This window comes from Pseudonaja textilis, chromosome 2, assembly GCF_049901715.1.
Source record: "Pseudonaja textilis isolate UNSWEBS1 chromosome 2, rPseTex1.2, whole genome shotgun sequence".
Lineage (NCBI taxonomy): Eukaryota > Metazoa > Chordata > Lepidosauria > Squamata > Elapidae > Pseudonaja > Pseudonaja textilis.
Genome location: NC_141991.1, coordinates 101,454,688 through 101,466,971, shown reverse-complemented (window position 1 = coordinate 101,466,971; position 12,284 = coordinate 101,454,688). Strand labels below are relative to the sequence as shown.

Genomic DNA, 12,284 nt, shown 5'->3' with positions numbered 1-12,284 from the left:
CTGACCAGGAAACTGGAATCTTCAAGATTCCCTCTCCCAGGTGGGTTCTCAGCTATCCAAAAGCCATCTTGAGTCATTGGGCCATGGTGGTGCAGTGGTTAGAATGTAGTATTTCAGGCTAATTCTGCTGACTGCCTGCAGTCTGATTGTCACTGGCTCAAGGTTGACTCAGCCTTCCATTCTTCTGAGGTCAGTAAAATGAGGACCCAGATTTCGGAGGGCAATATGCTGACTCTGTAAAATGCTTAGAGAGGGCTGTAAAGCACTATGAAGAGGTATATAAGTCTAAGTGCTATTGCTATTCAAATCCAGGGAGCAACACTCCATCTTTGGCAACAAAATCAGCAGATTGTCAATAAGAAAAAGAAAAATTCCTACTGTTCAGTAACCGTCTTGGGAAAAAGTCTCATAACCTGGCATTTTTAAATCTATGGGATTAGCATGCTGCCTGCCAAGAAACAGCCTTTGAAACAGCCCTCTTTTCTTGTTTTTTAAACTGCAGCTGTGGCTTCTTCAGCAGCTGAAGTTGAAAAATCAGGAAATAAAGATCAGGTAAGAGCCCGGGTGGGCGGGTAGGCAAAAACATCAGCAGACATAGAACCGGTTCTATTGCTGCTCTTCAGAGCTACCGGTTCTACAGAGGTGGACAGAACCGGTAGAAACCCATCCCTGATCCACATCCAAATTAACCACAGTCTGTTTTATTTATGAAAATTTGTGCCTTTGCATAATTTATTTTGAATCCCATTTTCATGATAGCAGACATTCTTATGATATCCTTGAATTCTCCCATAATCAAATAATACTGCTCTATTCTGAATCAATGGGTATCTTCTTCTATAATTTTAATTTCTAGTTCTCTTGTTCCCTTGAGTCAACCATAGAAGTCCACTTTTAACAAGGTGGACTTTTTTTTAATCAGGAACACCTTCCAACAAGAAGTGTTTTTACAGTTAAGTTTCAAGATCTATCTATCTATCTATCTATCTATCTATCTATCTATCTATCTATCTATCTGGATATATATATATATGTGTGTACAATTTTACACAATCCATAGGAAATATTCTTGTCATTGATTTTTAAAGCCTTATTTAAACTTTTAAATACTTTCAGAACCCTAAATTTAGCATTAGAAATGTAGATGTGGATAGGAAAAAAATTAAACATTTATTTCTGTTGCTAATTTAAATTTTACGTTTGATAGCCCGTAAGTAGTGATACTTTCCTTTCTTCCTACAACCCATGTACAAGACCTCTAAGTCTATCTCTTCAGGGTCTATTATCAATTCAAAAGTAAAATGCTGAAGCAGAATGGAAAAGATCAGGAACAATTCCATATCAGCCAATGCCTCTCCTGGACAAGCTCTCTTCCCTGTACAAAAAAAAACAAAGAAGATAATTACTTAATTGCCAATTAGTCACTTGTTGATGTAGGCAGCTATACACCTCAAATAAATCAATAAATATCTGATGCCTTTATGCTAGAGAGAAAGTAAGGCATGGTCTCCCATCAGCACTGGAAAGTAAAAAACAGAACACCAAAAAGAGCACATTGTAGTCTGAGCACTGGGAAAGTATTAGAGCCATTCCAAAATACCTGGATCTTTTGAAATGGCTGCCATTAATGTTTAATTTGCTTTTTAAAATAAAAGTGCCTTTACACCGTTAATCAACAACATGAAAAAATTACATCTGCCTATCCCAGTTTTTTTAGAATGATTCAATAGGTGGATCTATTCTCTCAGTGATTTGACACACCTCTTAAAACTAATGCAGATATTGGCAAGGGCAGCAGGATTCTTCCAGCATCTATGACAGGGGTGGTATTCTACCAATTTGACCCAGTTCTATAGAACGGTAGCTCTGAAGAGCAGCTGACACTGAACTGGTTCGTTCCAAAGATCTTCTTTGGTTCGGTTGGGCCATCCCACTTGCCCAGGCTCTAGGCTGTCCTTTATTCCCTGCTAAAGCAACCTTATTTGCTTTGCATGGCACAGCTGAGTGCCGTGTGTCAGCAGGAGAAGGTTATTGCTTGCAGAAGAAGTTGATTAAAAAGTACTGCGCACACGCGCAAAGCACACACTCACTGAACTGGCTGTAGGATCCCACCCCTGATCCATGAGCATAGGTAAGATAACAGTTCTGCAGCCTTACGGGTAACTAACCAACCTTGAAAGTCCCAAATCATTAAATCAGCTATAGGTCATCTGTTACCTGCAGAGAAAGGCATGTAGGCATCCTTCTTTTGGAATTCACCCTTCTTGTCCAAGAAATGAAATGGGTGAAAATTTTCAGGATCCTCCCAGTGGAGAGGATCAAAATGCATCGAAACCAACAATGGAAGAATAGCTGTGCCCTTTAAGGAAACAAGACGATACAGAGAGGAAAGTTATATATATATTTTTTCCCTCATAAAGAAATAGACTGTTCTTAATTCCTTCCAAAATGAGACTCTTAGGAAGGTATAATAAGTTAACATTGATGCAATTTGCAAGATTTCTCCATAGCTGGTGTTTGCATATTACGCCTTTGGTCCAACAAAAGAAAAACCTTATTTTGAATTATTTAAAAATGCCCTCTAGTTGTGTTAATACTGTACCACCTTGGTCCATTAGCACCATTTTTATTTAGAAGCTTTGATCCATTTGTATATGGTGCTCTTTATCCAGAATGGGGTTGAGGGATTAAAACACCTTAAAGCATTACAGAAGACTTGAACAATGGATGCCTACTTAGTTCATTACAGTTGTTCACTGATAATGTCATACTTGGCCTTTACCATTCTCTGGCAGACCTTCCTTTCAGCTTGGTTTTCTTGTTGCAGATATTTTATTACCAGATTAATAATGTCATGAGTGACCTAAGTGGGGAATTTAAATTGGTTTGCTGTCGACAGCCTTGTGTGGATTTGGAGAGATTTTTCTCCCCCCTTGATTGTTCTGCTTATTTGAATATTATTTAAAGGGTGTGTATTAGGGAGGATGTACTCAGGGCTGATGCCTCTTGCTTTCCCCTTTGATTGTTACTTTTGAATGGTTTATCAATTAGGTTTATCACTATATATCTGCCAATGACTAATTTTTCAGAATGACAAGCTTCTGGGATTGTGTTGCATTCTGCAACCTGTCTTGATGTAAGAAGTTTATACCTTCCAAGCTGAGATTCTGGTTCAATTTATCTGTACATTGTAACCTTTCAAAAAAATTTCATCATGTCTTCTGATAGGTAATTGAGAGGTCCTCTTTGTATCTGCTGAAATATACTGTTATGATGTCCTAATATGGCTAGGAGACAATTATATTTATTCAATTATATAATATTTTATGCAATGACAGTAAAAATGTTAGCACACAAGCAAATCATTGTGAGGGTTGAAACAGTTTTGCAGTATGTATGGATACCAAAACACATTTAATTAGAAACCAAAAAGATAGCAACTGGTGCTTCATGGAAGCCTCTTCAGAGGGAAGATTCCAAAGTATTTTTTTATTAACTATTTTTCTTCTGTTCAATAATGTCTAATTCTCAGAGACAGCCTGGACAGTCTTGCAACTTTCTTTGCGAGGTTTTTAAAAAGTGGATTGCCATTGCCTCCTTATTGAGAGAAAGTGACTGACCTAAAGTCACTCATGTAGTTTTGTGTCTAAGGAAGAACTAAACTGCAATCTCTGTATCTAGCCTGATCCTTAACCAGGGGTGTCAAACTCAAAGTCTGTGGGCTGGAGCTGGCTTGTGGGGTGCTTATATCTGGCCCGCAGGGCTGGCTTGGGCATAGCAAAGGACTGACCTGCATGCCTCTGCCAGCAAAAATGGAGCTGGTGGGGGGGCATTCCTACAAAATATTACTTTTCCACTATTAGGAAGGCAGAATTCTAGACTCTAAAAGAGGCATGTTAAATTAATTAATCCATCATTTTTACTGATGACATTTGTGCTTCCGTTTTGCATTCTGGAAGAATATTTCCAGAAATATATTATGAATAAAAGTTAAAAGTTAAAGTTAAATATAATGCTAATTTTCTTATTAAACATGTTCAATTCCTTGGTACAAAGAAAAAGGAATTAACTTTTGTAGTTAAGAACTTTAATTAAAATCAATGAAGCTCAGCAGAGATGGGAGATGTCTAGGACGGTTGATGACATTTGCAAATAAATAGAGCATTCTGTAAAATCCAGTGGCCTAAAATTCAAATAACATTCACAAAATGTATTGTAAGCAGCAATTACTGCAGAAGCTTAATTTTACTGCAATTGCAGATACATATCTGTATGCAGAGAGAATCCCGGATATTGTCTGATTTTTCACACCTGAGGGATGAAGTGTCCCCTGAAATTCACATCCTGAGTTGTCATACGTGGGAAGTTCTCATTAGTTATGCGTAGAATACGTAAGATCTCATGAGCAAATGCATTGGTGTAGGGCATCTTCATCCTATCCTCCATGGAGGGGGCACGGTTGGCTCCCACAATCTCATCAATTTCCTGCTGGATTTTTACTGGAATGAATCATAGTTTTTTTTTTAAACAAACAATATTATTTTTTAAAACTATCCAGACCTAAGCTGCACTCATCTTTAAGTAGTGGATCATCAAAGATGTACTCTAGTTTCTTACTTCCCAATTTCACATCTCTCTGGGCTCATTCACCTAGCTATTTGCCCTGCTTTCCTCCTACCTAGAGCTGGGAAGAAAGCATATAAAATATAAAGCACACCTTGTGCTCTTAAAAAATAGCTAAACAGGCCATTCTGTACCACTGTCCATTTAGCTTCTCCACCTGACACTGTGAGCGCAGTGACTAGCAATTTTCTTTGGCTGAACGTTGAAATTGGGGAAAGCCATCACCAATCGGCATGCAGAATGGGCCAAGCTGATGCTTAAGGGTTTAGGCATTCCATCCAATAATTTTTTTCTTCCTACCCTCTTCTCCACCCCACTGTAGGACAATTAGCCTATTGATCCCTGAATGGCAGCTAATTCTTCATCTGTTTTAACTGCAAGATAGCAGTCATCCAGATTTGTGTAATCCAGATGCAGCTGTTTCATAAATGTTCTTGGAATCAGAATTCAAGAAAGATACTTTGCTGCATGAAAGAGAACATTATCTGCAACACCCACGTATGTTCTCCAAAATTATTACTGAATTCATATAAAATACTAAGAAAACATGCTTAGAGGAATGTAACATTTATATTAGGTTTCTATTATTTGAAGTCTCTTTAAAAGGCTAATTTGGTCTCTTTAATACATTGGATTGTCACTCGAAATATCTGAAAATATAATGAAAAGCAACAGGAAAATGCCAGCCAGTAGTTGATCTTTGTAGTGTATCTGGCAATCCATATTTGAGGGAGAAAATATAAACAAGGTTTATCACTCCATATACCTTGGACATCTGAGAATCTGGCCAGAAGAACAAGGGCATATGAGATGACACTGCTTGTGGTATCTGTCCCACCAATGAAGAGCTGAAACACAGACATGACCAAGTCTTCCATACAGATTATGGAAGAATTTTGTTCCTGTAAGTTAAGATAGAAATAAAATAAAGAGACAGAAGTTTGTAATGTGTAGCCTCATCACAACGTCATCAAGATGTCCTTATTCCTTCTCTTTTTTTTTCTAGACCAACTTAGAGGGTAAGCAGCAAATAACTCAAGATAGAGTCCTCTATATTCTCTATATTAATTTGAATATCCAATTCAACTTAATAGATGTTTGGGTTGGATGGATCATTGTTTAAATGAAAGGAAAACAGCTGAGTTCCAAATAAATCAAATTCATCCTTTTTCTGTCCTGTATCATCAATTCTTCCCCAGAATCCTACCAGTTATGTAGCTATTGCAATGCAGAAATTTCTTTTTTTATCTCTTCTTTATTGAATCTTCTCTCCATCTCCAACTCACAAGCTGAGCTTTTTAAGTCTTCTAAGCAATCCGTTCATACATTTTTTATTCTCTGATATCCCCTTCCACAACCCCTTTCATTCTGCCAAGCAATAGCCACAAGACTTCACTTCCCTTTCCTTTCACTTCCCTTTCACATTCCCTCAAAGGGCATTTGCTATCTCATCATTCAATAGCATCCAGATTAATCTTGCAATGAATGTTTTGCTGGCCACAACTAGCAACCTGTCACAGTATTGTGTTTTTTTTCAAATGGTACCAAGAAGCCTAACAGATAAGTAACAGATGGATATAATTTCCCTTGTTGGAGCTGCAACCTTCTTTGCCAGCAAGAGGAACAGAGAAGGTTTTCCAGGGACAGTACTAAAAGGACAGGGACATTTTTAGCCCACTCCTCCTTTTTCAAGAATTGAAAAATGAGTAGGAGTCCTCTGATAGAAACACTTCTATTTCTACATTTTCACACAACAGTTTCTTAAGGAGTGAGTTTGCTTGTTTATAAAGGCCACTATTCTTAGGAGGCCACTACTGGCTGCATATTTTACTGCAGTTTTTGTGGCAGGGTTGGAAGATATCAGTCCTTTTGCTTTCTGCTGTCTCAACAGTACAAATTGTTCCCCTTCCTAGATATCATCAGAAAATGAGCTGCAAATGGAACCCCACTGTTCTTTGTCTATTTGTCTGTGAAATATCCTTGCAACATACCTTTTCTAATTTAAGGAGGAAGCAATCAATAAAGTCTCTAGGATTCTCTGGATCCAGGGTCTCCTTGTGAATGTCCACTTCATTCCTAACGAAGTCACAGACCTTTTTACAGTCAGAGAAGATTTTCTTATGAGGCCCAGGAAGGAAGTTCATGATATTTGGCAAAGTGCTGTATACCTGAAACATGGTGATAGTAAAACTTAGCCATTGCCAGTTTACTTCTTTTGCTTTCACTCAGGGCTGCATAAGAAAAACTAGTTCTCTTATAAAGTGCCCTCTTGTTTCTTTTCTTTTTTAAAATAAACTATATGCAACATCATATAGAAACATTTTCATTTTATTCTACAATGTCTTCAGACCAAATAAATATAAAATATGAGTGCATATATGACACCAAGTTTATTTAGTTATGATTTTTTTCCTCTTTGATTATATTTCCTCAATTACTATTAAACTAAATAATATAATGAAAGCTGATCTGTTATGGTATATTTAAAAATCACTTATTTATTTATGCCTCTGTGAAATGGACAGTAATTAGAATATTTAGCTGGGAAGAAGTAGGGCTGAAGCTGTATACATCTTCGATAACTCTGAAAACAATCACTGTTAAATAGCAACATCTGAACTAACCAAGAGAAAGAGGATCAGTACTTGATCAAGAGATGCAGTGTGATTCTTACCAACTCACCTTTTAGAAGTAGAAGTAGGTAGAAGGCCATTTTTAAAAGCTTTTCTTTAGATTGAAGGGAACTAACTGACCCCCCCTCCCTTAAACAAAGAGAAAATTATATTGCAGAAGTTCATAAAATTGACCTACCAATCCAGGAAGGCTCACAAAGAAAGTTACAAATGCTTCCAAGATTTCCAAAAGTTCAGTGAACTTTTTATCTTCATAAGAAAATCGATTCCCAAAGATAACAGAGCACATAACATTAGAAACAGTAGCTCTGACAGTTGGAATTATATCAAAGGGCTGACCTGCAAACAAAGTTAAAGGAGAAAAGACATTGTTTGACCAAATTTTGCATTTTCAAATCTTTTTCTGTAATGACTTTGTAAATTTTATTTCTACAGGTAATCTTTAACTAATGATTGGTCACTTAGTGACTGTTTAAAGTTACTATATCCCTGGAATAAAGGAGTTATAACTCTGTTCTGAAATTCTGATTATCACTTTTCTCCCCCATTATGGCACTGTACTTTAGGCACTCAGGAACATGGCTGCATATATGGCCATTTGTAATGTCCTGTGATTGTACTTTATAATGGTTTTATCAGCAACTGGAAATTACTTCCAATTGTTGGCAAAACTGCATCATAATAAACAGTGATCACTGTGTTCACTTCATCACCACCAAAATGGTTGTAAAATCAGGTCAGTCATGTGACTGATCCATTTTATGATCATCGCAACATATGGCCATAATGGGCAGGCTCCATTATAGTCACACAGTACATCAAGGACTACCTGTATTACATTCTGTTGGGAGTTTAACGCTTATGGAACTTCATGGTTCAAACAACATCTGCCAAGAAAATTTCCTATTGTACAGCTTGATTCTAGTAAATCATATCATGGTCATAATCTGTGCATCTCTGAAAGACAATAAAAGTGCAGATGGACCATTTTTCAACCTAGTGAACAAGTCTAGGAGTTGGGGATTCAAAGCACAGGATGAACCATGCAGTTAGGTTTCAGTCCACTTTTTAATTGAGATGAGCTATCTTCAGTAGCATAACTCAATAGTATTAATTCAACAAAAACCAAGTATTTATTTTTGAACTTATAAATAAACTATCTCACAAAGATGTTGTGATGAAGTGGAGGCAGGAAGTTTATGTACACTGCCTTGTATTGTGCATATAAAGATGGGATATAATTGTATAAATAAACTGATAGCTAAATTAAAATCAGCAACATATGATCACCTTTAAAGCTTGCTATCTTCTCTACCAAACAGTGAGTCTCTTCCGATATCCGCTCAGCCATTGATTTCTTTCCCATTCCAAAGTTTCGTAGAGTGGAAATAGTAAAGCGACGCACTATCTTCCATTTCTCGTGTTCGCTAATAAGCCCTGGAAGGATAGAAGTTGGCAATAACAAAGAACAGACACTGCAGCATTTTTACTTGCCCAATAGTCTCCCCTCCACCCCAGAAGTATTACTCTTCCCAAATAAATTTACATTTCTTCTTTCAGAAGTAATTAATAGTTTGGCAAAAGGTAAAGAAATCCAATTTGCTTATGAGTTTGTATTCATCTTATTCAGATTATATCTTGGGTAAAGTTACAAAATGTATGAATATTTTGAAAGGATAGAAGAGCTTTCATTTTTTTCAATATTTCTATTCTTCTGCCTCTCACCCATAAACATACACCAAATCTATTCTTGGGGGTGGGGGACATGTTATTTTGCATTGCTTTAACATTTCCTGTAATTTGACATCTTTAGTTTTGGAACATGATGACAATTTGATTACTGGATGAAGTTTGAAAAGGTCACATGATTGCATCACCTACCTACAAACTTTTAGCCTTAAAAGATTTGAGTCATCCCCTCAAAATATCCCCTCAAATTAATGTGCAGATTAGCACATTAAACATTCCAACCAATCAATGATATCTGATGGCTTCAAAGTTTTTTGTAGCCTTTTGAAAGACTTGGAGATTTGAGAACTTCAGTATTACACAATGTTGCAGCTTTGCTATTGAAATATACTCTAAAATCGAAAAGGACACCTTTCTTTCTTTCTTTCTTTCTTTCTTTCTTTCTTTCTTTCTTTCTTTCTTTCTTTCTTTCTTTCTTTCTTTACTTTCTCTCTCTCTCTCTTTCAGCATATAAACTGGAAATAAATTTTATATTCAAGCTGAAACTTGATAGATTGATGTCTATGAAATTTCTTCTAAAGATAAATTAATTAGCTTTGTATAAGGCATTTTGAAATACTTTGCTAGATGTTGCTGTTGGTTTCTAACTGAAAGTTCACTATTTAAATTTCAGATATGAGCCAGTTTTAATTTAAATTTGGCTAAAACAGGACTGAGGAGATGGCAGTTCTGAAATCTGTTGTTTCTGAGAGAATATTGAACTGAGGTTACATTTTCAGATCACCTAATTGATCACCACATCAACTGGACCTTTGTGTCAACCTGCTGAGTATGGGATAAGCAATTTCAGTGCCCTGCTTTTTCTTCTTGTAATACTATGTCTTATAACCAGACTGAACAAATTTTCAAATACCTCTAAGAGATTTAGCAATTTCATTTTTTTATTCATTGAAAAGAACAATGTCCACCATCATTTGCCTGGAAAAGTTTATGTTTTTACCTTTTCTTTAGAAATTGGAAAGTACATCTTAAATCAAAATGAAAATAATCTGTGAACTCACCAAAGCCCTTGGTTACTTGATCAAGGATAGGTACTGGAGGTCGTCCACCAAATTCTTCATTATGAGTTATCAAAGCATCTTTCACTGCCTCAATTCCACAAATCACAACCATTGGCTTTGTTCCTAGCCAGATAGTAAAAACTGGACCATACCTTTTACTGAGCTGAGGGGAAAAAATCCATCAAAGGCATGAATCAGCAGGAGTTGTGAACTCACTCTTGGATATCTAGCTCAATTAGCAGCTAACAAGATATTTTACTCATGCTATTGCATTCTGTAATAAAATTATTAGATTTTTAAACAAGAAAGATAAAAACTTACAGAAACTAATATTTAAGAAAAAAAAGTAGAATAGATTAAAGCCAAAACTACAGCAAAAAGAAAAAAAATACAAATAAATAACTTCAGATTTTGTTTTACATAAATTATAGTTACAAATTTACATTAAAAAGCAAAATGATGCCCTGAACCCACCTGATCAAGCTGGCTCAGAAGCATACTCTGATTGACAATATCAAAAGCCACTGAGAGATCAAGAAGTAAGAATGAATGCACCACTTCCATCCCAGCTCCACCACATCTACAAGTTCTATTCTTTCTTTTTTTTTACTAATCTTACTAATTTTATTCTCTTTTTTCATTTCATTTTCCCCCTTTTTTATACTTAGTGTATTGAAAAAATTGTAATTAAAAGTATTTAAAAAGAAATATGCCACAGAATAGCACTTGATAGATCAAATACAAAGATAAGCTATTCAAATGCTATGATGTGTCTATACCTTCAAAATCACAATTGCGTAAGCCATGGCATTACTCCTAACGTTCTATGGAAATTAAAGTATGACGCAAGATAGGAAGAATATTGAGAAATTTGATGTTACAGAAAACTCTTGAGACTATTGCAGACATGCAAGAAAACAAACTTATGGATCAGCAAACCAATTAACCCAAGGCACAAATGACCAGGCTCAAATTGTCCTACTTTAGCCACAGTATGTGAATACATAGCTCTCTGAAAATGGCTCTTAATGTTGGGAAAGGTAGAAGGAAAGAGAAGACGGCCAGGAGCAAAGTTGATTGGACTCAGAGTGATGATGAGTGCATCATTATGAGACTTGAAAGAAGTGATTAGGGCTAGATCATTATGGGGAAAATCTATGTGGATACCAGGAGTAAAAACAATTTGATGGCATATAATGAATCTATCAGTAAACCTGTGTCTGGAGAGACTTGCGTGAAGTCTTCGTCTAATGGTGTTCTATTACATGAAACTATTAATTGATATTGTTACACTTTAAATTAGATTTTGTATTATATTATCTTCTGAACATAAACAGATTGGGGTTTTTACATTGTGGATGTTTAAAAGTTTTATTATATGATTTGCTATTGTTCTAAGCTGTGAAAGTCTACAAGAATTTGTCAGCATATGCATTTAATAAACCAGTACTTCCAGAACAGGACATTCAAAGAAAGTGGAAAGAGCATGTCACACTATTCACCACGGCTTCTTTAATAAGCTACAGCTGTCTAGGTTCAAGCATCCCATAAAGCCAGAGATTTAAATCCATGTTATGTGGGTTCACCCAAAGCCACATAAAAGCCATCTGTAAGCAAATAATGTGCACCTTTTATAGTACAATGTGTGAATTTAACTTTTATGTGTTTCATCTATTTCAAAATCAATAAAAATCAGCCATCCTGTTTTAGTAGCTTCTGAAAATACTTCTCAGATTATCAACTAAAAAGACTAACAAAAGACTAAAATAAAGTCTAATCTGAATAATGCTAACAGGAAAAAAACAGTATTATTTTTATTAGATATTACTTATTTTGACCTGTACAACATTCTATGCTTCTTATTCATACCACTTAGTCTTCAATAAAATATGGTTGTGGTTAAACCTATAAACAAACAAACGAATGAATAAACAAACAAAAGACAGACAGAAGTGGAGCTGAGAGCATCTTTAATAGTATTGAAAAGAACCCCAACCTTGAAATATTGGCTTTAGCTTTCCCAAAATAAAGGAAATTGATATCATCCCCAAGCGATTCTTGAATCTCTCAACCATTAAGAAAAGAAACCTATTTAAGACTGTCTTACCTTTGTGTAGGTGTTAAACAGAGGCAGAACATCTTTTTGCAATAGATTTCCTAAAAAGAGCCAGGGTCTAGGGCCAGGAGGGAATCTGGTTCTTCTTTGGTGAAACCGGAAGGCCCAGAGTGTGAACAGAAAGACAATAAATAGTACTGCTGTCCCAGGGATCAGCTCCAT

The 12,284-nt window shown here is 36.0% G+C and overlaps 1 protein-coding gene across 1 annotated transcript; it reads right to left on the bottom strand.

Annotated features, from left to right (window-relative positions):
* Nucleotides 1–1,187: 1,187 nt before the first annotated feature.
* Nucleotides 1,188–12,284, bottom strand: LOC113437258 (cytochrome P450 2C5-like). The gene is made up of 9 exons (XM_026702178.2): nt 12,114–12,284; nt 10,007–10,169; nt 8,547–8,693; nt 7,435–7,595; nt 6,615–6,791; nt 5,390–5,525; nt 4,312–4,499; nt 2,218–2,359; nt 1,188–1,375 (listed from the first exon to the last, which is right to left on the bottom strand). The coding sequence occupies exons 1-9, from the start codon at nt 12,282–12,284 to the stop codon at nt 1,188–1,190; spliced, it is 1,473 nt and encodes a 490-aa protein (XP_026557963.2).